This window comes from Alosa sapidissima, chromosome 14, assembly GCF_018492685.1.
Source record: "Alosa sapidissima isolate fAloSap1 chromosome 14, fAloSap1.pri, whole genome shotgun sequence".
Classification (NCBI taxonomy): Eukaryota; Metazoa; Chordata; class Actinopteri; order Clupeiformes; family Clupeidae; genus Alosa; species Alosa sapidissima.
Genome location: NC_055970.1, coordinates 4,177,609 through 4,203,710, shown reverse-complemented (window position 1 = coordinate 4,203,710; position 26,102 = coordinate 4,177,609). Strand labels below are relative to the sequence as shown.

The 26,102-nt window shown below is 44.3% G+C and overlaps 1 protein-coding gene across 1 annotated transcript in view; it reads right to left on the bottom strand.

The window, feature by feature from the left end:
* Positions 1-26,102, bottom strand: part of acsf3 (acyl-CoA synthetase family member 3) — a 59,839-nt gene that overhangs the window by 31,051 nt on the left and 2,686 nt on the right. The window contains exons 4-8 of the mRNA XM_042061936.1: positions 18,655-18,810; positions 13,736-13,890; positions 11,486-11,631; positions 5,712-5,809; positions 2,335-2,461 (exon numbers count right to left, since the gene is read on the bottom strand). Of these exons, the coding sequence (XP_041917870.1) occupies positions 2,335-2,461; positions 5,712-5,809; positions 11,486-11,631; positions 13,736-13,890; positions 18,655-18,810 (682 nt within the window). The remainder of the gene's footprint in view (positions 1-2,334; positions 2,462-5,711; positions 5,810-11,485; positions 11,632-13,735; positions 13,891-18,654; positions 18,811-26,102) is intronic.

Sequence of the window (26,102 nt, the reverse complement as noted above, 5' to 3'; positions counted from 1 at the left end):
TATTATGTGTGTGTGTGAATATGTGTGTGTGTGTGAATATGTGTGTGTGTGTGTGTGTGTGTATATGTGTGTGTGTGTGTGTGTGTGTGTGTGTGTGTGTGTGTGTGTGTGAATGTGTGTGTATGTGTGTGAATGTGTGTGTGTGGGGGGGGGGGGGGCAGTGTCAGACAGAGTGTTACAAAAGGAAGGGTATGTGGGAGAAAGAAGAAAAAAGTAATCGATGGCAACAAACGAGTGAGGAGATGGCAGAAGTGAGCACTGGAGAAAAGGGTGACAGATTATCTATAGAGGTGCCAGTCAGTGTGGGCCACTGCACTCGCGCAATTAAAGAGAGAACTGGGCAAGCTGGGGCCTCATTGATCTGGCCTTCCTTCCTCCCTCTCCCTCACTCACTCCATGTCTCTCTCTCTCTCTTTCAATCCTCTCTCTCTCTCATTCTCTCTCTGACTTTGTCCCTCTCTCAAGGTGTGTTAGGCTGGGATGGAGTGAGAGGACAATGAAGAGCGGATGACACACATCTTCCGGGAAGAGAGCAGTGGAAACTGAGGGAATGAGAGAAAAAGTTTAAAAAAAAGAGAGAGAGACTGATAGATGAGGGAAAGATGAAAGGGGGGGGGGGGGGGTTGAGACATTGACACATTACATCACATCCTCCCCTGACACCTGTGCCTCTTCTTAGACCCTTCTAAAGACACCGCGAGATGGCTGCCTCTGGAACATACTCAGCCTTCCCATCATTCAATTCAGGTTCAACAGCACAGGCTCTGTACAGTGCCGTTTACAGGAAGCATACAACACAGGAAACGGATGGCTCTGTGTCTGAAGAGTGCCTCCACAACTCTTCAGAAATGAAACGACTACAAGGTTGTTCAGTTTTCAGAAAAATGGGGATTCAGGAAAATGATGGTTTCTCAGACCATACACTGGAGGGCAGGAGTACAAAGAGTCTGTCAGTGCTGTCCCTGAATACACTCTCTCACACACACAGACACACACACACACACATACATACATACATGTGACACACACACACACAGAATGGCTGGGGGCCTGGTCTTGAGGGAGCTGATTGCGCTGGCTCTCATTACCAGGCCAGTGTGTGTAATGGGGTGTGACAGCAGCGTGCAGCGCACCACAGCCACGTCCCTCCAGCCCTAAGAACCAATTAAAGCCAGCTCCTCTCCTCCCTCTCCTCCCTCGCTCCTCTCCTCCCTCTCTCCTCTCCTCCCTCGCTCCTCTCTTCCCTCTCCTCTCCTCCCTCGCTCCTCTCCTCCCTCTCCTCCCTCGCTCCTCTCCTCCCTCGCTCCTCCCTCTCTCCTCTCCTCCCTCGCTCCTCTCCTCCCTCGCTCCTCTCCTCCCTCTCTTCCTCCATCATTTCACTTGTCCCCCCTCGTCCCCTTACCCTCCACCAGCTCTCACTCCACTTCATCACCAGGCTCAGGCTCAGTGAGGACTGGCTGTGTGTGTGTGTGTGTGTGTGTGTGTGTGTGTGAGAGAGAGAGATCTGGATCATCTGATTTTTCAACTCTTTCTTAGATGTCCATGACTGTATCCATGACTTATTTTCTCTCTCTCTCTCCGTCCCCATCTTTCGCTCATCCTCTTAGAACCCCTCCAGTCTACTCTCATTCTCTCTTCTGGCACATTTTACACTCTGCCATCACCCCTCGCTCCCATCTTCATCCATCCATCTTTTCTCCTTCTGCCTCTTCCCCTGAGCTGGGCGCTCCAGGCTTCCTTACTCGGAGGCCACGCACATGCACAGGCACACGCACACACACATCTGAACGGCATCAGTCCAAACAACTAAATAACCCTTTAGCGCCTTCATATGTCATTACAAATAACGCAGGCAGCACAGCCTGTTTGACAACTAGCAGAAGTAAGTGTGTAAGTTAACGCAGTGATTCAGCATGTACACCACAGCAGGCAGGCTGGCCGGCCTGATCCTGATGAGAGGTTGTTTTTACACTGGGCTAACCTTTCAGCCATCTGATAATTAAGACCTGGGAGACCCAGAACGACAGAGAGAGAGATACTGAGACAGAGAGCTGCCCTCGAGTCAATCACCTCTGCTAGTTAGTCCATCTGGGGCACGGCTGGGATATGCTGCCAGTTCAACACACAGATTCTTCCAGAAGGACTTGTCTATTCCAGACATGGATGACTGAGAGTGATACACAGTGAGTATCACTGCAGATCTGCCAGAGTTGAAAAGTTAGTGAAATACCATAGTGTAGTGCATCAGAGACAGTAGCATATTAGCTTATTTTTAGTCTGTGTGTGTGTGTGTGTGTAGTACTGTCAAGTGCGGCGGTTTATGTGCTGTTGTACCGGTCTTGAACCAGCCATCGTCGGTGAAGGCCTTGGCGGTCTCCTGAGGTTTGTTCCAGTATTCCCTGAAGACGGACGGACCACGCACCATCAGCTCCCCCTCTTTACCCTCCAGCCCCGGGCGCACCTAGACACACACACAGACACACACACACACACACACAGACAGACACAAATTAATAAAAAAAAAACTGTCGTCCATAAACTATAAAAGGCTTGTCCGCAAATTAAATACGTATAAACTATAAAAACTGTCCACTGGCCCTTACTCAGAAATTACAGTCTACAACTCGATCTCTATAACCTCACCAGTCCCAAACCACCTGAGCCCTGACTTCAGCGGGGACTCCACCCCTCTGTGTGTACAGAGAAGACGCAAATAAGGCAAGATGAAGTGGGTTCAAGTTGTCTCCTGCCTTATTAAGTAACGGCTTGCCAGAAAAGTTTATACTGTAGTAGTGCATATTTGAGCATGCTAATATGACTAACAACCAGGTTTCCTGATTCTAAATGGAGTAACGCAATGGCATCCTACATTTACATTTATTCATTTAGCAGACACTTGTATCCAAAGAGAGGGCAGCCGTGGCCTACTGGTTAGCGCTTCGGACTTGTAACCGGAGGGTTGCCGGTTCGAACCCCGACCAGTAGGCACGGCTGAAGTGCCCTTGAGCAAGGCACCTAACCCCTCACTGCTCCCCGAGCGACGCTGTTGTAGCAGGCAGCTCACTGCGTCGGGATTAGTGTGTGCTTTACCTCACTGTGTGTTTCACTAATTCACGGATTTGGATAAATGCAGAGGCCAAATTTCCCTCACAGGATCAAAAGAGTATATATACTTATACTTACAGAAAGCAATAGCATGAAAGCTGCAGTGCAGAGGAGACCTTAGGTAGGAATTACTACTGCATCTGACAGTCCTATTACTAAAGCATAAGAGTGCACACATTAAGTCAAGTCAAGTCAAGTCAATTTATCTACATAGCACGTTTTTCGCAACAGGGTTGACCCAAAGTGCTTTACGAATTATTAAATATGAATATTAGCAAAATAACAAATAGTAATAATACAATAAAGAATACAAAATGCCTACATATGAAATAAAATAAAGAGCACATAACATAAGTATAAGTATAAGTATATATACTCTTTTGATCCCGTGAGGGAAATTTGGTCTCTGCATTTATCCCAATCCGTGAATTAGTGAAACACACAGTGAGGTGAAGCACACACTAATCCCGGCGCAGTGAGCTGCCTGCATCAACAGCGGCGCTCGGGGAGCAGTGAGGGGTTAGGTGCCTTGCTCAAGGGCACTTCAGCCGTGCCTACTGGTCGGGGTTCGAACCGGCAACCCTCAGGTTACAGGTCCGAAGTGCTAACCAGTAGGCCACGACTGCCCTTTTAAGTATATATAATAATAATAATAAAGCAGTGGTAATAGTAATAAAAACACAGACACATATATATAATAAACAAAAATAAAGATTATGTTGGAAGATAAACAGTAAAATTAACTAAAAGTGAAGGGTGATTATAGTGTTAATAATGAAATAAAATAAGCAAAGAATATTTCAATGAAAACTAGAAAAGCATTTCCTGAAGGAAATACAGTGCATGAAAATGCAAAAAATATGATGTAAAATATCATACAGAGTAAAAACAAGCTATATTGGTTGCAAGGTAGATGAGGTTTAATATAGTTAGAATGACTGAACAGTTAAATAGGTGGATAGTTTAAATGGTTAAATTATTTGCTAGGTATGAGGTTTAATATAGTTAAACCTGGCCACCTGGCACAAGATTCTAATTGCTGTGATGTCATAAAGGCCTAATAGTTTTTAATTAATAGTTTAATCAATCAATCAATCAGTTTAACTGGCTCTTTGATGGGGCTTAGTTGAGCAGCTGGAAGTTGATACAGGTGCAAATCAAGTTAATTAGCCCATTGTGATGTCATCAGCCCAATGTTAAGTCTATGGGGAAATTTTGAATAGTTTAAAAAGTATACAATTTTGAATAGTTTAAAAAGTATAAAAGTTACAAAGATGAAAATTACAAAGCCCACATGTCTTAAGTAAGACCTACGTAACATAGTTTGAATGAAGTTTCTACGTTAAACGGTTGAAGCTGCATTAACTGCGTTAGAAGAAGAACTAGAAAACGCAATTCCAGGGAATTACCAGTGCATGAAAATGCAAAACATATGGTGTGAAATATATTGTTAAAACAGATGATGTGCTAATTGGCAACCAACATGATGAAGTTTAATCTAGTTGGAATGACTGAACTAGGTAGATGAGGTTTAATATAGTTGGAATGACTGAACTAGGTAGATGAGGTTTAATACAGTTGGAATGACTGAACAGTTAATAGATAGTTAAAAAGGTTAAATTATTTGCTAGGTAGATGAGGTTTAATATAGTTGAAATGACTGAACTATTAGATTAGTTTTAATATAGTTGGAATGACTGAACAGTTAAATAGGTGGATAGTTTAAAAGGTTAAATTATTTGCTAGGTAGATGAGGTTTAATGTAGTTGGAATGACTGAACAGTTAAATAGGTGGATAGTTAAAGAGGTTAAATTATTTGTGAGGTAGATGAGGTTTAATATAGTTGGAATGACTGAACAGTTAAATAGGTGGATAGTTTAAATGGTTAAATTATGTTGTGGACAGAGGAAACATTTGAGCATGATGTGTAGTCTTAAGAGCATGAGACTGTATGCTTAAAGCCTGAGAAACTGATAGTTGATGCAGGTGGCCTGGCCACCTGGCCTAGGATTCTAATTGCTTAACGGCCCGATTGTGATGTCATCAGCCCAATGTTAAGTCTATGGGGAAATTTTGAGTAGTTTTTACTTAATAGTTTAAAAAGTATACAATTTTGAATAGTTTAAAAAGTATAAAAGATGAAAAATACAAAGCCCAGATGTCCTTAGTAAGACCTACGCAACATAGGTTGAAGTTGAAGAAGAAGAAGAAGAAGAAGAAGAAGAAGAAGAAGAAGGAGTACAGTGCATTTTCATGCACTGTAATAAGAATGGACTTAAGAAATGAAACCATGGGGGAGATTAAAGTGTACTAAAAGCTAGGGAGAACAGATGGGTTTTTTAATTAGATTTAAAACTATCAAAGGTAGGGCTGGACTTAATATGGACACATTAGTATATTCAAAGTGTGGTAGGGGGAGAAATGGCAGAGGAAGAAGGTAGAGGAGGGAAGTGCATGGGAAGTGCATGGGAAGTGCATGGGAAGTGCATGGGAAGTGTGTGTTAGGTGTGTTTGGTGTGTTTGGTTGTTAGTAATAAGGCATCCATCAGTCACGGGCCATGCTAATGATGAACAGTTGGAGTGGGTGAGCAGGGGGGGCACTTACCCGAGTCTCCTTGCTGTTGCCTTCTGCTATAGTGGTGTTGGTAGAGTTGGTCATGACAATGCGCACCTCCACCCCTGGAAGAGGTGCTCCCACAGCCCCTGTAGATGCAAACACACACACACACACACACACACACACACACACACACACACACACAGACAGACACAAAATATACATTACAAAAAATACATTACAGGTAATACGTTTGGAATTGCTGATTAAATGACGCAAGAACACATATCTCTGGAAAACTTTTTGTGGAAGTTACAAGATTAATCAAAATATCATCAAAACATTAGCAAAGTTAGATAATGACTTCTTTACGGCGTTATTGATGAGCATGAACTCTGCATGCGGGCTCTCGTTTAACTCGGCCTTATAAATCCACCTCCACCCTTTTTCAAAAAGCATTTCCATCTCTGCTGTGTTCCGAGTGTCTTTTGTTCTTTGTGACGTAGAGAGCGCACAGCCTGACGGGGATCAGTAGGAGGGGGAAGCAGCACAGGGTTGTCCACTCACTCCGCGTCTGCCTTTGGTGCTGGTCATTGGTTCTGACAGCTAGCAGCTCCGACTGCGTTTTGGGCCTTTATCTGACAGCCCCGTGGCTGCGTCTGGAGTTTTCTCTTTGTCCTCACCGCTCGCACTCATTTTTTCTGTTTTGTTTTTCTTCTTTCTGTCTCTCTCTGTGTGTGTGTGTGTGTGTGTGTGTGTGTGTGTGTGTGTGTGTGTCAGCGTGCTGGATTATCGGCTGCGTGTCCTTTTCCAGAGGAGCCAAAAAGCTGACAAGGATGGGATGATAAAAAGCACTTTCTCCCCTCAATCAGAAAGTCACCAAAATCCATTTATAGTTGAGCTCAGGCAATCTCACACACCCTCTCTCGCTCTCCCTCCCCCTCTCTCTCTCACAGACACAGACACACACATACACAGACACACACACATACAGACACAAACACACACTCTCTCCAACTCTATCTGAGAGGACCTAGAGCGAAATATGAGGCGTGTGGCATCTAACGTTTCTCCAGTCGGTCGCCTCACTTTGCAGGAATTGAGATCAACTTCCATTTCAAAGCAACGAGAGAAGAGGCTGAGACTTACGTCAAGAGAAGAAACATTATGGAGAAGAAAGAGGCCTAGCAGAGGAACATAAACACACACCACACACTATCATACATTAATAAGTGTTATGTATGTGTGTGTGTGTATGTGTGTGTGTGTGTGTGTGTGTGTCAACATTCCACTGGCTTAAATTCTTTTAGACATCATAAAACTGACCAATGTCCATTCTGTGTTTTTTTCTTAATATTACATTATGGAACAATAGATATATTTGATTAAGTTTGTAAGCCATGTCTTTGAATAGGACAGAAAAAAGGGAATGGAATGTAACAGCTGTACTTGTGTTGACATTCATGATAAATATATATTTCATTTCTGTTCAAACCCACCCATTTAAACAAATGTGCATAAAGAACAGCTCACAAGAGTGCAGACTCTTGCCTGACTTTGGTCTACAGCCATTACACACTAACAAAAAACTTCATAATAAAAAAAATCAACATGCATACACACACACACACACATTTTCTATTTCCTCCCTCTTGTCCCTCACACACAAAAACAGGTATGAGCACAAACAACCACGCACACACAGACACACACATACACATCATCATTCTCTTTCCATTTATCACCTTCATATACACACACACACACACACACACACACACACACACATACATAAGTTAAGACCATGTGATTTGTTGTGTGGCAAACTGATGGGGCCTGTGTGTGTGTGTGTGTGTGTGGCCTGGTGAGTGACAGTCTGAAAATAACTAATGAAGTGACAGGGCATAAAGAGCACCTCCTGGCAGAATAATGTAATAACAGTAATAGAGCCCCACTCCAGCTCCCCCCCCCCCCCCTCCCCTCCACCGCGCCCCCCTGCTCCCCCTGCTCCCACTCACACAGGGAACTAAATAACCATGGCGATATCAGCAGTGGCTTCTCTCATCCGCCGACTGACTGGCAGGGCCCTGTTGGGTGGTGCTGATGGCTGGATATGGCTTTTAGGCTTGGAGTGCAGCACGCACCGGAATGCTAATGCAAGGGCCCGAGGTTGGCTGTGTGTGTCTGTGTGTGTATATGTGTGTGTGTGTGTGTACCTCTGTGTGTGGGTGGCTGTTTGTTTGCATGTTTGTTTGTGTGCATGAGTGTGTGCGAGTGTAAGCGTGTGTGAGTGCATGTGCGTATGAAGCGTACGCTTGATGGAAACGGAGCTATAGACAGCCCTCCTATGGTGCCTATGTGGATGCATGAGTGTATACTGTAGTATAAAGAGGAGTGAGTGGTTAGCAATGACACTGATCCTAAAATCAATCACACAAAACGCCATGAAACAGCTGCACAAAGCCCACATTAACAGCTCTGAGGGAGGTACCAGCAGAACAGCGCCTGATTATGACAATGTGATGAACACACAAACACACTTGCCAACACCCACATTCACACACACACACACACACACATACACCCAAGGCACACACACCCCCCTCTCATCCCATCACCCCTACTCCACAAGCCCCCTGTCACTCACGGTTACTTCACCCACACCCTGGAGTTCTATTCTGAAGAACACACACACACACACACACACACACACACACACACACACACACACACACACACACACACACACACACACACACACACACACACACACACATGTGGAAGGGCAACAGGATAGACGGGGTAAATGGTAAACAGGCAAAATGGCAGACAGTGTGATAAATAAATATATATATATACAGAGAGAGAGAACAGACAGAGAGAGAGAGAGAGAGAGATAGAGAGAGAGAGAATAGACAGAGAGAGAGAATAGATAGAGAGAGAGAGAGAGAACAGACAGAGAGAGAGAGAGAGAGAGAGAGAGAGAGAGAGAGAGAGAAAGTGAGTGAGAGAAAGTGAGGGGGTGGGAGAATAGAGTGAGCAGTGGGGGAGTGTGTGTGTGTGTGTGTGGGGGGGGGGGGGAGAAGAGAGTGCGGCGAGGCCATGTGCAGTCACGCCAAGTGAGAGAGGACATGTGTCTCCTGCCAGAGAATGTGCAGAGGGCAAAGCAAGGGAGAGAGGGAGGGAGGGAGAGGGAGAGAGAGAGGGAGAGAGGGAGGGAGGGAGAGAGGGAGGGAGAGAAAGATCACTAGGGAGACACAGACAGACAAGAAAAGCAAAGGGCATAGTGGGGATTGTTGGGATGACTGCCCTACTAGCCTCAACACTAACCAGTAGCTCACCCAGAGCTCTACACCGGAGTAAACATAAATGCATCATTTGGAGCATACAGAAATAACAACTACAAAGCTTTCCGGAAGTACCGGAAGTACTTTGATTTGCTTCCGTTTGTGTGTGTGTGTGTGTGTGTAAAATGTGCATAGGTGTGTATTTGTGCATTCATTCAGTGTTAACAAGCTCGAAAGGTTCTGGTGAAGGACAGCAACGTGAGACAACTGATATTGATCTGCTTTAACCTACTTTATGAAAACAGAGGCATACGCAGCCTCTCATCCGCCTCACCAGGAGAGGAGAGAGAGGAGAGGAGGAGAGGAGAGAGAGGAGAGAGAGAGGAGAGAGGAGAGAGAGGACAGGAGAGAGAGGAGAGAGAGAGGAGAGGAGAGGAGAGGAGAGGAGAGGAGAGGAGAGGAGAGAAGTTCGCTCGATCCAAGCTGAACGCAGTGGCACCGACGTCAGAGAGCAGCGCTGTCTGTGTTTCTCCTAATCACCACCTCCGAGGATTAAACACAACCTGTTGTCGTTGTTCCCCGCTTCCGACCGGTGCTAATAATAAAAACGAAAAAACCCCGCTCACGTAGACATGCTCGGTGACGGCGGCGACGATGAGGGCTGGAATAAGCAGCAGCCGACGCCATCATCATCATCATCATCCTCATCCGCGCCACAGCTTTACAGAGACAACAAGAGTGAAACAAAACAATGACACCAAATCCCCCCTCAAATTGTGTCACTTAAAGCTACACGTACACGTACACACACACACACACAGACACACAATACATAAACACTCTCTCACACACACACACACACACAATATTTCTCTATAACTCTCTCTGTCTCTCATATACACACACATCTTTTCCATGGCAGCTACACACACACACACACACACACAAACACATACAGACACACGTACGTACACACAATGTCTGTCTTTGTCTCTCTCTCTCGGCGTGGTGGGGCTGGGCTTTGACGTGGCTCTGCTCAGATGGCAGCCAGGCCGCCGGAACCTCCCGTGGCCCCCCCCACCCCCCACACACCCCACCCGCCCTGCATCAGCACTCCAGCTACGCTCAAAGCAGCACACGCATTACCACTTGGCATTGTTATGACAGAACAGACAAACATGCACGTCACACATGCAACAACGCACTCAAAACATCAAGACCACTGAGCAAAACACGGGGGAAATCCCAAATGAACAGCAATACATGCAATAGAACAAACACACATCTTGTCCCAGAAAAATAAGCAACAGGTTTAACATCAGGCACACAGGTATAGAACAAAAGTACCGGAGCCCATTTTGTAACCAAATTAAAATGAATACGATGTAGATTTAAAATGCAAAAAAAGGCTCTCAAAATATAACACAAATGATTACAAACCTAAGCATACTAAAACAAGCAAATTTGGCTACCTGCGCATTAAGCAAAATTGTTCTGATAAATAAGTCTTAAAATAAGATGCCCAATGCCCATTAAATGAAGTCAAGATGATCTTACAAGAAAAAATCTCTTTATACTAAAAATAATACCAACTACATTTTTGATCTTAATATAAGATCGATTACACTTGCATAGATAAAGTTTTTGCTGAGTATTACTACACTTACATCACAGTTGCTGGGAATGACAGGGATTACTGTTATTTAAACACTGAATGAAACAACAACTGGATGCGGTTTCTCTAAAAAGAGGTAGAAGTTATGCAGCAATAAACTCAAAAGGCAACTTTGCATTTTAAGCAGGTGAACTTCAAACCATGTCTTGGATAGCCAGCTTCCAGAGGAAAGTCTGGCAATTTTTGATCAAACATCATTATTTTCACTTGTTTACATCCAAACAAAGCCATTCGGAGTTCACAGAAACAAGTTTGCCACTGTAAGAAAACAATCTGCAAGTCTCCCCCAACAAGGGTCTGGCTTCAGAGAGCACCATAATAAACACTATAGCTGCTTTCAGATATAACCTCTGGAGTATATGCGGAGCTTAGTGAAATGTGAAACAGGTTGAACACGCACATGAAGAGAATCTCTGCATGACAGACACAAGCTCATTTACATAAAGCAAAGAAAATGCCTGTGCCTGAAGTTATCAGACATTTTTGAAGATGTCATAGGCTGGCAGGCTGAATTCAGGCACAGTGCCTAAAATCTTTAAGCCCTGCATCTTGGTTTAGAAACTGGATTGGACTGGAGATGTTTAAAAAAACCTTTCATTTGTAGCTCATAAATATGGTGGCAAAAACTGAAAACAAGTTCTCTCCAAGTGTCTGGCCACAGGTCCACTGGCGTCTCTGCCGTGTTTCTTACTCGTCATAGCAAGTATCTCTAGGATGTGTGAGCCCCTTCAAAACACTCTCAATCCATTTGCTTAAGTTCAGATATTCTAGTATTAGTGTATGATAGTATTATGGTATCTTCTGACAGACTTCTATAGGTAGATAAAAGTGGCACAGAGAGGACCTCTGACAGACAGTACCTGGCGTGCGATGCCCCCTGAGAGGGTTGGAGAGGGCCATGCCAATCTCAGTCATGCCATAGCGCTCCAGCAGCACATGGCCTGTGATCTCCTCCCAGCGCTTCAGAATCGGCTGAGGAAGAGCTGCAGAGCCAGAGACCATCAGTCTACAGACAAAACAACACACACACACATCAGCTTACAGACAAAACAACACACACACACACACATACACATCAGCTTACAGACAAAGCGTGCAGGCAGACACACACACACACACACAATCAGTCTACAGACAAAACAACACACACACACACACACACATCAGTCTACAGACAAAACAACACACACACACACACACACAATCAGTCTACAGACAAAACAACACACACAGACGACATCAGCTTACAGACAAAGCGCGCAGACACACACACACACACAAAATCAGCTTACAGACAAAACAACACACACACACATCAGCTTACAGACAAAGCGCGCAGGCAGACACACACACACACACACACAATCAGTCTACAGACAAAACAACACACACACACACACACACACACACACACACACACACACACATCAGTCTACAGACAAAACAACACACACACACACTCAGTCTACAGACAAAACAACACACACAGACATCAGCTTACAGACAAAGCGTGCAGACACACACACACACACACACACACACACACACACACAATCAGTCTACAGACAAAACAACATACACATCTGCTTAAAGACACAGCACACACACGGACACACACACACACACACACGCACACACACACACACACAATCAGTCTACAGACAAAACAACACACACAGACATCAGCTTACAGACAAAGCGCGCAGACACACACACACACACACACACAATCAGTCTACAGACAAAACAACATACACATCAGACATCAGCTTAAAGACACAGCACACACACGGACACACACACACACACCATCAGCCTACAGACAAACAACATACACATCTGACATCAGAATCAGAATTACAAACTCAATATACAACATAACAGACATGCAGCATTCACGTTACTTATACAAATATCACAGATCCCTATAGATTATTACAACTGATCATTTCACTTGACATTCATCAGTTCAAAAAATGCCTCATACAATGGAGAACTACTAATCGTATGCTTTGAAGGTGTAAGAAGGACAATTACACGGTGTCATTCAACTGATCAGCTCTTAACCAAAGCCATATATTCTTCAAGATACCAAAAGTTGACCAACATACCATACAATATACTTTTGGATCAATGCGACACCTATCTGGGACATCTCTAGGACACATCGCTGGTGCTTGCTGATAGTATTTGACTGGGAGTTAACTCAACGATACCATCTAATCTATGGCATCAGAATGCACCAGGACTTCAGATCCATACTGTACATCAAAAGCTTGCAGAGGGACTCCTGTGTGTGTGTGTGTGTGTGTGTGTGTGTGTATGTGTGGTTGTGTGTGTGCGCATGTATACTGTGTGTGTGTGTGTGTGTGTGTATATGTGTGGTTGTGTGTGTGCGCACGTATACTGTATGTGTGTGTGTGTGCGTCTTTGTGTGTGTGTGTATGCGTGTGTGTGCGTATGCGTGTGTCTGTGTGTGTATGTGTGCATATGTCTGTGTGTGCGTGTGTATGCGTGTGTGCATGTCTGTGCACACCTGTGTCTCTGTGTGTGTGTGTGTGTGTGTGTGTGTGTGTGTGTGTGTGTCCATATGTCTGTGCTGTTGAGCGGCGGACGTGCGGGTGGGGCCCAGCGTGTACCTGTGTCTGTGTGTGTGTCCATATGTGTGTGTGTCCATATGTCTGTGCTGTTGAGCGGCGGACGTGCGGGTGGGGCCCAGCGTGTACCTGTGTCTCTGTGTGTGTGTGTGTGTGTGTGTGTGTGTCCATATGTCTGTGCTGTTGAGCGGCGGACGTGCGGGTGGGGCCCAGCGTGTACCTGTGTCTGTGTGTGTGTGTGTGTGTGTGTGTGTGTCCATATGTCGGTGCTGTTGAGCGGCGGACGTGCGGGTGGGGCCCAGCGTGTACCTGTGTCTGTGTGTGTGTGTGTGTGTGTGTGTGTGTGTCCATATGTCGGTGCTGTTGAGCGGCGGACGTGCGGGTGGGGCCCAGCGTGTACCTGTGTCTCTGTGTGTGTGTGTGTGTGTGTGTGTGTGTGTGTGTGTGTGTGTGTGTGTGTCCATATGTGTGTGCTGTTGAGCGGCGGACGTGCGGGCGGGGCCCAGCGTGTACCTGATGCGCTCCTTGCACACCGCCTTGACAAAGTCCCGGACACGCGGCTGGCTGAAGTGCTGCTCAAAGTGCTGGATGAGTTTGGAGTAGACAGTGGGCACAGCCATGAACACGCTCACCATGGGGGCCTTGGAGCTCAGCAGGCACTCCCACACCTAGGAGGTTTTGGAAGAAGATCCACATGTGCTCAGAGGTTACGCTAGAGGAACGGACAAAGACAGCTTTACAAAGTTTACGGGTTATTGGGGGAGGCTAAAATCACTAGATGGTGATGATATTGATTCAAAGTCTTCAAAAACCTCAAAGATGAGGCCGAGAAAAAACTGGTTTAATCATCAAATATGAGATTTATAATCTGGGAGTGCTTAGATGTTTGTTGTGTACAAACTAAACTGCTGCACAAGTAGAATAGTCTTTATTTTTTATTTAGTTTTTAACCCAACAAGTAATTGCAACAATGATAAGAACGCCATAAAACATCACCAGATTTACTGTTAATATCCTTAGGCTCTTACTTTTTTTGTGATATAGAATTAACTGTATTAGCCTATAACATATGTGCATTAATGATCTCATGAAAATAGCACAGACATAACAGTTACACTAACATCCACAATAACACTGTTGCTAAGCATACATCACTAAGTAAAACTGTTTGCCGTGTTTCAGAATAAACAATAATAAACACAAGCATGTCTCATGTTCTCATGGATACTGACATACACATTCGTACAGAGACAGTCAGACACGCACTCTCTCTTTCTCTCGGTATCTCTCGCTCACACACACACACAATCTCTCTGTCTCACACACACACACTGTCTATGTCTCACACACACACTCACACACACACACACAGTCTCTCTGTCACACACACACACACACACACACACACACACACACACACACACAACGTCTCTCTGTCACACACACACACAGACACACACACAGACACACACACACAGCTCCTCTTCCTGCATGCTTGGCTGCTCCTGCTGCACACAGTGGGAGAGGAGCATGAATTAATTGAAGGTGAACGACAGATTCTCTTCTTGGCTCTGCTTCCCCCTGGGAGAGACACGTCTGCTCCAGCCCTCACCCCCCCCCATTCTCTATCTTTTCTTACTTTCCCTTTCTCAACCTCTCTCTCTCTTTCTCTCTCTCCTACACACAAACACACACACACATAAACACAGACACACACAAACAAACACATTCTCTCTCACACACACAAACACATAAACACAGACACACACAAACAAACACATTCTCTCTCACACACACACACACATACTTGTTCTCTGTCTCCCTCTCTCTCTTTCTCTCTCTCTCTTACACACAAACACAAACACACACAAACAAACACATTCTCTCTCACACACACACATACTTGTTCTCTGTCTCTCTCTCTCTCTCTCTCTCTCTCTCTCTCTCTCTCTCTCTCTCTATTTCATTATTTGCTGCTTCACTGCCTTCCCCACTCTTATCAGTCTTCCTATGTCTAAGCCATTCTTCACACACACACACACACACACACACACACACACACACACACACACACACACACACACACACACACACACACACACACACACACCTTGTTATCTACAACCCATTGCTCATCCTTTTTGCACCTTCCTTAGGTACGTGAGCTGTGTCAGTCCCTCCTCCTCTTTCTCTTAATACTGGCAATCTCTTTTCATCAGCCCTGCCTCTCAGAGCACACACACACACACACACACACACAAACACAGACCCGCACAAACCCCCCCCCCCCCCACCACACACACACACACACACACACACACACACACACACACAGACCCCCCCCCCCCCCCCCCCCCCCACCACCACACACACACACACACACACACACAAAGACCCACCCCATTTCCACCCAACCACACTCCTCAACAGAGAGAAAGAGAGCGAGAGAGAGAGCTCTGCTAGCCTTTCTGTAATGCTATTTAATTCTCATGACCTTGATAAGAAGAAGGCCATATGAAATGAGAGCATTAGAGTGTGTAAGGGAGGTGGGTAGTGCCGTTTATCTGCAAACTATGTTCAAGATGTAATAGAACACACACACACACACACACACACACACAAAGAGTATTTGTTTTCGGCATCTAAAAAAGGAGAGCCTGTTACATTCCGGCTTACAATGAATACTGACTAACAGCCCTGAACAGAGATTTTAATGTGCCAAAAGAGAATGAAAACAGAAAACAGAATGAAACACAACAGAGTGCAAATAGCTGGGAAAAGGAGACAGAGAGACAGATTGAAGGATAGAAACGGAAAAAAGAGGGCCGCTCCGACAAGCATGTTATTTAATGCTACCGCGCCTTGCTTTCAGGCCCATGTCTATCAAAACGCAATGGAGTGGTGCGGGCAAGGGCCCACTCAATAGGAAAGGAAAAGGCCATTTATGTCTGTCAGAGAGCAGCCGTCTACCTGCAGGCTGCGGAGGAGGGCAGGGTGGAGGGGGCTCAGGTGCAGAGGCCCCCCATCTGCCCCCCCCCCTCCATCTCCTGCCCCTGGCCTGCTGCTCCCTGCCCCTGCTCTTGCCCCTGCGGCTGGGAGGTCTGCTCAACAGCAGTCAAGCGCTGGGCTTCTGGAGAGGAATGTGGCCCACTTACTTACGGTACTTACTTACACACCCACACGGCTGGAATAAGACTTTATTTTATTTTCATACGATCATAGTGATACACAGTGCCATAGCTCTGGTTGAAAGACTTCAGTGGACTTGTGGATTTACCACCAAGGTCTGTAGACAGGGAGAAACATGGATAAGTAGATGACATGGCTGACTTATTACAGTGTGAAATGTGCCAAGTCACTTGATGACTAGATACACATGGTGCTGGATGAACTGGGAAAACAGCTTGGCTTTAAAGAAAAGAATGATGTCTGGGAGCTTAGGATAACCCCTTTTAACCGCTCCTGCGAGTCTGTGAATCTGACACTCACTGCGCTTCGCCATTATCTCCCTGGGATCGCCTTTAAAGCTTCCCTCTCTCTCAATCACGCGACAGCAGTGAGACCTTCATGTACTTCAGAGGCTGCACATTGACGAGAGATCTCATAGATGCTGCAGAGATGAACTGATTAATGGGAAAAAGGCTTCCACTCCGCACAAACGCAAGAGATGCCTCATCAGTGCAGCCAGGGAGCGTGTGCACAAATACAGATGGGTGGAAAAAAACAAAACAAAATGATATAATGCCTCTGGCTCTGGAGGAACTCGCAGGGGCAGCATCAATATTTTAATACATATCTTTTTTATTCTCCCGGCCACATTGAGCGCTCTGCGCTGGGTTTTGACGTCTATTGGTGCTGCCTCAATTATTGATTTTCTTTGGCTTTGTTAAAAATTCTTTTCACGGTAACGTTAGTCCTTGGAAATATTAAAAGAGAGAAAGAAGGGGGAAAAGAACTAAAAGACCCACATACTGTAGCACAAACGCAATCCCCAAATTCCTTTTGATCTACTCGAAACAAAGTTGCTTTTTTCAGGAGAGAGAGAATTCAAGGTCACAGAAGAAAGAGAAAGAGAAAGAGAGAGAGAAAGAGGGAAAAGAACAAAAGAGAGAGAGCTCCTTTCTGTTGTGCTGGATTGCCTTCTATTACCGTGGCCTCTTCAGCCCTTACCTGTCAATCAACACCTTGACTCCCATTACATTCCCCCAGTCCCTTAAAAACCCCGCTAACTCCCCCTAAACACACATTCACACACAGACACACACACACACATTCACACACTCAAAAAACACCATCACCCCTCCTCACCTGCCACCCCCCCCCCCCTCACACACACACACACTCCACAATACAGTGGGAGTATCATTCTTCAATGTCAGCCCATCGATTGATCTGGTTCTAAAGCCCTTAGCCAGAGTTGGCGTGGTCAGATACAAAGCTACGCAGGGCAATCCATCACACAGACTCTAACGCTTACTGTGACAGTCCTCCAGGGGAAGGAGGCTCTGTGTGTGTATCTCTCTCACACACACACACACGGTCTAGAAGCCCCAGCCTGTCAGCTCCTGGCGCTCGTATTGACGCTTGCAGCCCTGGCAGTACAGCAGCGCGGCTACAATTAGTGCAGCCTCTGACAAGTAACCGATAAGGTTGAACACACACACACACAAACACACACACACACACACGCACACACGCACACACCCTCTCCTCTCCTCTCCTCCACTCCCCACCCCGCCTCACCTCACCACACCCCATCACACACACCGCCTCCTCCAGCACCTCCATGCACAACTTCATTGAGCTGCTCTGAAGAAAGAAGTCCCAGGGGTGGAGGGGAGGTGGAGGTGGAGGAGGAGAGGAGGGAGGAGAGGAACATGGGTCAGTGGAGCCTGGCGTGAAGAGGTAGAAGTCCATTACACACTGCCAAGCACGGCATGGCCAGCACGGCACTCGCCATTTACCAGCGCCAGACTTAATGACTACTGGCCAGTGCAGTGGCGAAAACGATCACAAATACTGACTGAAATGCCGCTATTTGTGGCCTTTAAAAGCAGTAATGGAAAAACGACAAACACAGGTATAGCACCAACGGAAACTGAACTGGGTGGTGACGATCTAGAGAATAGAAAGGATAAACTGATAAAGGATCATTTTGTTCCTGAGGCGTCGTTGATAATAATCAATGGTTGTTTAATAATAATCAGTGGTTGGAGGACTCTACATACATCTATGACTGTCCCAAAAGGCAAACAAAATAATCCATGTTGATTGAACCTCTGCAGACAATGACAGTTCCACACAGACATGAGTGATGCCGCATGAGTGATGCACTTGTTCATTAGAATACTGAGCGAATTCAAGCAAGACAAAAAAATGGCGTGTTGTGCACCCCACTGAAATGCAGGGGGCGCTGTGAGGCCAAGCCATACCTTCTGAGGGTGGAACTCCGGCAGCATGAGGCAGGTGGCCCCCACGGAGAGTGGACACAGCAGCTTGTTGACGATGCCGTGGACATGATGAAGAGGCAGGGTGTGGAGGATGACATCGTCTTCGGACCATGCCCATTCCGACACCAGACACTGGACCTACAGACATGGCAGACATGGTGACTCATTGGAGAGAAGAGTAAAAAGCTGTTTTGGCTACGCACACACACACGTTTCAGAAAGAGAGTCCATCACACTACAGAGCAATCAGACTTCCCACCCACAGAGCACATTGAGGTATATGGGATATGCTATCAGCTAATCATATGTGTTATCAGCTAGTCAAAGGTATATGGAATATGCCATCAGCTAGTCATATGTGTTGACTAGAATCAACACAATACAACTGAATCGGGGCTCTTTAAAAAAAATAAAAGCACAGGGCCTTTGTGGTGACTGGAGAGTGTGGCTGAGGGAAACGAACACGTCACGGTGTGGCGTGCGAGCTCGTGGATATGGCCGTTTCCATCACACGCTGCTGGGCTGATGACTGCCTGTCAGACATTTAGCGGAATTGCTCCTTCGCACACTCTGCTCGCATTGAGGTCAGCAGGGCCCTTTGTTCAGAATGATTTACACCCAATTGCCCGTGTTGCTGGCCAGCCCGCCTGCCTGCCTGCCTGCGCTGGAAGCCATCCCCTCACCCTCTTCTCCTCCACGTCTGTGACAAACCTCTGACAAATAGAGACAGGCCTGCCGTGGAACAATATGCTACACATTATCAAGCATTCCCAATCTGTCCCCCCACACTCATTAATATAAATAGGTCAGACATTGTGACAATTGCACTGCAAGGAGGCGAATTTGTTTCATACATAATTTTGTCAGTCGAACACCCAGTAATCCAAATATCTTTTAATACAAAATAATAATGTAATAATAATGTATTCTTAACAGCCATTATTGCACCTTTTCTCTGTAACCTTTTTTTCCTCATGTAGGCTTCATATCAAAGTGACACATTCATCTGAGCTCAAAGTAAAGCTATTTATGTGGAAATTATCTGTAAATGGGTGAAAAGGTCAACCCTGCTTTGCATAAGCTTGCCTGTTTTCTGTGCGGAGAGCAGGCAGCAGCGAGTGTGTGTGTGTGTGTGTGTGAGTGAATAAGTGGCAAGAGTCGACTGTATCGCCGGTTAGCTGTCTTAACGCCTTCCAGCGTGCCGCGAGTTTCTCAAGCAGCTGGATGTAATGAGAGTGGCGGGTGCCAGAAGTCAAGCCTTCTGCCATCACTGAGCTCCCTGGGCATGTCATTTTCAAATGAAGCTCCCCCTTAATTGAGGGTGATCTCATTTTCCACTCTGCTGGGCATGCAGGTCAACCTTTTGGGGTTGCAGAGTGACGAAAGAAAGAAAGAAAGAAAGAAAGAAAGAAAGAAAGAAAGAAAGAAAGAAAGAAAGAAAGAAAGAAAGAAAGAAAGAAAGAAAGAAAGAAAGAAAGAAAGAAAGAAAAAGAAAGAAGAAATGGATAGACAAGAAAGAAAGAAAGAAAGAAAGAAAGAAAGAAAGACAGATAAACAATTGGATGAAAACAAATAAAAATAGATAGACGGTGGTAGGAAGAAAGAAAGAAAGAAAGAAAGAAAGAAAGAAAGAAAGAAAGGGCAGTAGAAAACAGAAAGACATAAAGACAAAGAAAGGAAAGAAATCATTTTTAAAAAAAAAAGTTTTGAAAGAAGAAATAATCCTCCACTGCTTGAAGCATCACTCATTCACATAGCCTTTGATTAAACACAGTGTAAATCATTTCATTTGATCATTTGATTATTTGAAGAGCTCAAGTGGAACAAAGGCAAACTGTCCCTGTGTGCACACTATCAGATTCGGCCCGGTCGAGCAGAGAGCTCACACTAGGCTAGGAGCAGAGGCAGACCACTTGCCAGCGAACGCATGTGAGCGCTCCTGCTGACCCACGATCACTCTTCCATGTGACGCCTATATTTGCCTACATGTACAAATAGTAAGCAACTCACAACATTTTACGAGAAATCACTTCTAGAGACATTCTGTAGCCAAGTTAGTACAAAGCAAGGCCCTTCACTGCAAAAAGCAAAACTACTCCCAATGGTCTTTTTAGATTTTTTCATATATAGATAGACAGACAACAGACAACACAGGAAAAGCACACACTCCCATAACACCCACACAAAAACAATACACAACATCAAGTATGGAATAGTAAAGTGCAGGACCATCGGTGGCATTTAAATATAGCACTAATGTGCCATATTAACACACAGAGATAATCAAATTGTTTTCCCTTCCTAACTTATTCAACAGTGTAATACTGGTAAGGGTGAATGATCTGCAAGCCCGGTTGGTTTGAAAGGAAGGTATCCTATACCTTCTGCCTGATGGCAGCACCTCTCATACCTGGAATAGGATGTAACCCAGTCACCTCTAATTGCTCGTCCTTTCCTTACCACTCTGGATTCGCAGATCATGGTCAAAGAAATCTTGTGTGATTTATTTTTGTTTGTCACTGACAGAAAAAAATACCAGGCAATGGAGCAAAAAGTTAAAATACTCTCAACAAAAGAATGTACCGGTATAGAAATAACCATATTATCACTATCTACTCTGAACTGTCTCAGCTTCTGCATGAAATATAGCCTAGTCCCACCCACCAGACCCTTTTTGTAGATGGCATAAGTATTAGGATTCCATGATAGTTTAGTATCTATTATTGTTTCAGTAATACTTCCATCCCTTCCCCATCAATAGTCGTGCTGGTGGGTTTAGCTACCACTTCTAAAGTCAAATATGATTTCTTCAGTTTTCTTTGTGTTTAAAAGAAGACAACTGGACCTGCACCAATCTACAAACTGATCTCCCAAGCACGGTAGCTGGTTTCATCATTGTCCTGTAATCAAACCCACTATCATTGGGTCCTCAGCCAATTTGATTGTAACATGCTTCGGTGTGTTGCTTCTACATTCATTTGTATAAAGGGTAAATAAGACTGGAGAAATTGTGCTCCCCTGTGGAGCCCCGGTGTTTGTGTTAATCGGAGAAGACACTGTACTCAGTCAGTCAGAAAGGACTCAACCCATCTGGTGACGTCACCAGTAACTCCCAGCTGCAATAGCCTCTCCATCATAATGTGAGGCCAGTGCTCATTTCAGTCCTGTATCCAAATTGCAAGGTTGGTCATTCCATGTGAAAACAGCCAATATCAGGTATCATGTACATGGTACCTCTCAGATTTTGCTGAAAAGTGGCGAAAATATGCCTTATGTTACCAAACGAGGGAATCTGAAGTTTCAGGTCAATATCTCAAACGGTTTGCCCGTGGCGTCCATTTGAATTTCGGGTGGCACTGCCCTAATTGACACATTGGAATTTCACATTTCATCCTTTGCCATTTTTGGAAGGCCATAATGTCTGTTCTAATAGTGGTAGAGGGCTGGAAACTGGTTTGGTAGTTCATTGTAGCCTATACTACACAATTCTGGAGGCAGAATCAACATTTCTTACTGTTTGGGTGAGAGGTGGGCAGGGTAGGAATTTCATGGCGGCCACGACGGCCATGGCCGTCGTAGCCCCTTGCGTTGGCCGTGATGCCCCTTTGAAAATCAGAGGTTTACAGGCCACGGTGGCCTTGGTGCCCCCTTCTTTCAATATTCTGCTTTGCGTCCTACTAATAGCGATATATATTTAGCCTATGGCCTGTCAAAACAATCTTAGCATTCACAGCGCAAATTTCGCAGTGGAGAAAGTTAGCGCAAGAAAGAAAGTGCGTCCAAATTCACCCATTCTTCTCAGTTGAACTACTTGCGAAGTAGCCTACTCATCACACAGACATCACAAGTATCACACGAAAGAGCTTTTTCTCAGCTTTTAAACGATGTCAGCCGCTAATTGCTGTGATGAACGGTTCGCGAGAAAAGTAAATAATATCATTCAATTTAATCATAAATTCCACTGAAGGTTTTGCGTCCATCTCCCTACCCATTCATCTCGGCGGAATACTTCACGAACCCCTCGTTTAACACATGACAAACCACATATCAGAATAAACAGCAGACCTTACCGAACACAAATGTGTAAAGCAGTCCCCTGTACAGTTAGCCGTTCCAGAGTAATCCCGTTTTGAATTTGCAGTAAATTTCAACATACATGGAGGTCTCCAAATTTGGGCTTTAAGTTTTACACTGTGTTTAAATTGTTCCATATCATTTCATAACGGGCCAAATACAAAATAAATATTACAAATGTCGCCTAGATATCGGTAAATCAGAGGACAGCTGACTATGAGTTTGTGAAAGTAGCCTTAATGATCACAAAATGCTAAGCATGCATCTAGGCTATTTGACTTTCTTAAAGCTGAGCTGTGCTTAAATTGTTCAATACATGATTTCATAACAGGCCAAATATCAAATAAATGTTAAATATAGCCTAGATATCTGTAAATATTAGATGATCAGATGATTTACAGTTATATGTAATGTGTCATGTTTCATGTTTTTGTAATGTTTCATACAGTGATGCAGGTCTACTGCAGTGAATAGGCTAAATACAACTTTTATAGCCTACTACTGTATAGTTAACGTTGGCCTTTGTGCCCTCCACCAAATATGCCCAACTGAAGGCCAAGTGGCCTTGCCCCCAGAATGTTGAAATTCCAAGCCTGGAGGTGGGTCACCAAAGTCCTAAAAAATGTTGACGGCATGTGTGATTTTTCACTTTTTGGGTGGTCGTAGCACCACAATTAATGATCATATTTATTCTAAACAGGATTATTTGTTATATGTGGGAACCTTGCTCTTGCCTAAATTAATTTGAAGGGTATGGTACCACTGGTGGGGGTTTCATGGGGGTCCAAAAACCCTCTCCGGCAGAGGTGACTCTTTTGGAACCCCATATTTGGACCCCCAAATGACCATGTGGGCACTTGATGATCCTAATGGAATTTATACCAGATAAAGATACATATTTCTTCTTTCTTTTAATGACATAAAATGTTTGACTATGAAGCTCCATAATATGAATTTTATTCTTCATAATGTACCATTTTGGACATTGTTTCCAGAAGTCTGGAATGTAGATCAGGGGAAATTTAGTGATGATAAAGCATGAAAATAGTGAAAATAACTTAAGTAAGTATTATCCTCAGTGATAGCAAACAATTAAATACTGATATAAGTATTATCCTCAATTATCCTAATATAAGTATTATCCTCTAGCCTGCAAGGCAGCATTAGCCATGCTGCCTTGCGCGCGATTTGATTCACGCTGCTAAGGCAGCCTGGAGACCATGGAGCAAATTTTCGCCTTAGATAGGGGACCAATCACAGAACAAGGGGGAAAGCAAGACGATGATGAGCTATGCACAGACGCATTTGATAGACATCTGTGGCACCCAATAAACGGATCTGGGCATTTTTTTCAAATACGAGAAAATTAACGTTTGGTTCCCAGACCACGTCTCATTGAGAAGTGGTGGCGCTAGCCAGGCTAATTATCCTCAGTGATAGCAAACAATTAAATACTGAGACTGTCACGGATTAACCCCTTATCCCCCATGAAAGAGACCCTCCATCAAACTTTTAAAGAACTAAATAACAAGAATTACATAGTGTAAGAACACTACAAATAAAAGGGAGTTTTTCCTTGCCCCTGTCACTCTCCAAATAAAATTGAAAATTAAATTGAATAGTGTCTTTAACTATTATCCAAGAAATTGTGGAAGCAGTGGCATAATTTTGTCAACGTCCTTTTGGTCAAGTTTGTATTGGCGAGCACTGTGTGGCACACTGAACAAATTATATGTTGGAATGGCACCCAACAGAGGATCTGTCTTTAGTCCTATGGCCATGTGAGGATGTTGTTGACACACTTCATGAATTTCACAAAAACGTCACCATGTTCATCTGAACGTTCAGCAATGCTTCCAATGAACCCGTCATCATCATAGATACAGGCAATGTATTTTCCTGGCTGGAAAACTAAGTTTTGTGGCTGATCTGACTGCGAGTGTTCTGCCTCCGGGTGTTCTGTATCCAAGTATTCTGAATCTGATTGTTGTTCTGCATTGACATCTGTGAATATTGTATCCTGTGATATTACTTTTATCCGTATCTTATTTTTGGAAATTGGTATAAAGCAATGATGCAATTGTGTTCCACTGATCGTTTTGGCCGAGGCGTAACGTCTCTCCAATTCATATGTTTCCTTGTGTTTTTTAATATCTTCTGCACTAACAAAGAAGAATGTAATGTTCTTAATTTATCAATTTTGAAGTTTGATGGAGGGTCTCTTTCATGGGGGATAAGGGGTTAATCCATGACAGTCTCAGTATTTAATTGTTTGCCATCACTGAGCATAATAATAAGTTATTTCCACTATTTTCATGCTTTATCATCATTAAATTCTCCCTGATCTACATTCCAGACTTCTGGAAACAATGTCCAAAATGGTGCATTATGAAGAATAAAATTCATATTATGGAGCTTCATAGTCAACATTTTTATTTCATTAAAAGAAAGAACAAATATGTATCTTTATCTGGTATAAATCCCATTAGGATCATCAAGTGCCCACATGGTCATTTTGGGGTCCAAATATGGGGTTCCAAAAGAGTCACCTCTGCCGGAGAGGGTTTATGGACCCCCATGAAACCCCCACCAGTGGTACCATACCCTTCAAATTAATTTTGGCAAGAGCAAGGTTCCCACATAACAAATAATCCTGTTTAGAATAAATATGATCATTAATTGTGGTGCTACGGCCACCCAAAAAGTGAAAAATCACACATGCCGTCAACATTTTTTAGGACTTTGGTGACCCACCTCCAGGGCTCCGAACCGGTTCAAGGAACGAAAACGAACGGAATTTTACGGAATTCTACGAGGAGCGGAAACGGAAACGAAAACAAAATGGTCTTCAACTGTTCCGGAACAGAAACGTTATTCTGAAATCCACAAAACCGGTTAATAACGTTTTTTTTTTTTTCGTTCTCTATATATTTTAAATGGACCTTTGGTCCAAATGTGTATATTTTGTCTTGCTGTTGTAATGTAACCTATCCGTCTGCCACTTCGGATCTTAGGCCAGCTCGTAGCGTAGGCTACTGAAACTGATTTGGAAATTGTTTGTAGCCTATGTGTAATAGCCTATTTTGCCTGTCCACGCCTTGTCGTTTTAAAGTCGGGATTTCAAATGTTTGCGCAATTATAGCCTATTCTATGTAGAAGAGTGAAACGGGAAATTTGAGATAGGCCTTGTCAGCAACAGACAGGTTCGTTTGAAGATCTCCATATGGATAAAACTTAGGCTACAACCAGGTAAGGAGTTTAGCACGTATCCAGAAATATTTTTGATAAGAAATTATTTATAGGCATAGGTTAGGCCTACAGTAAGTCTGTAGGCTATGGGATGGATAGCCCATCTG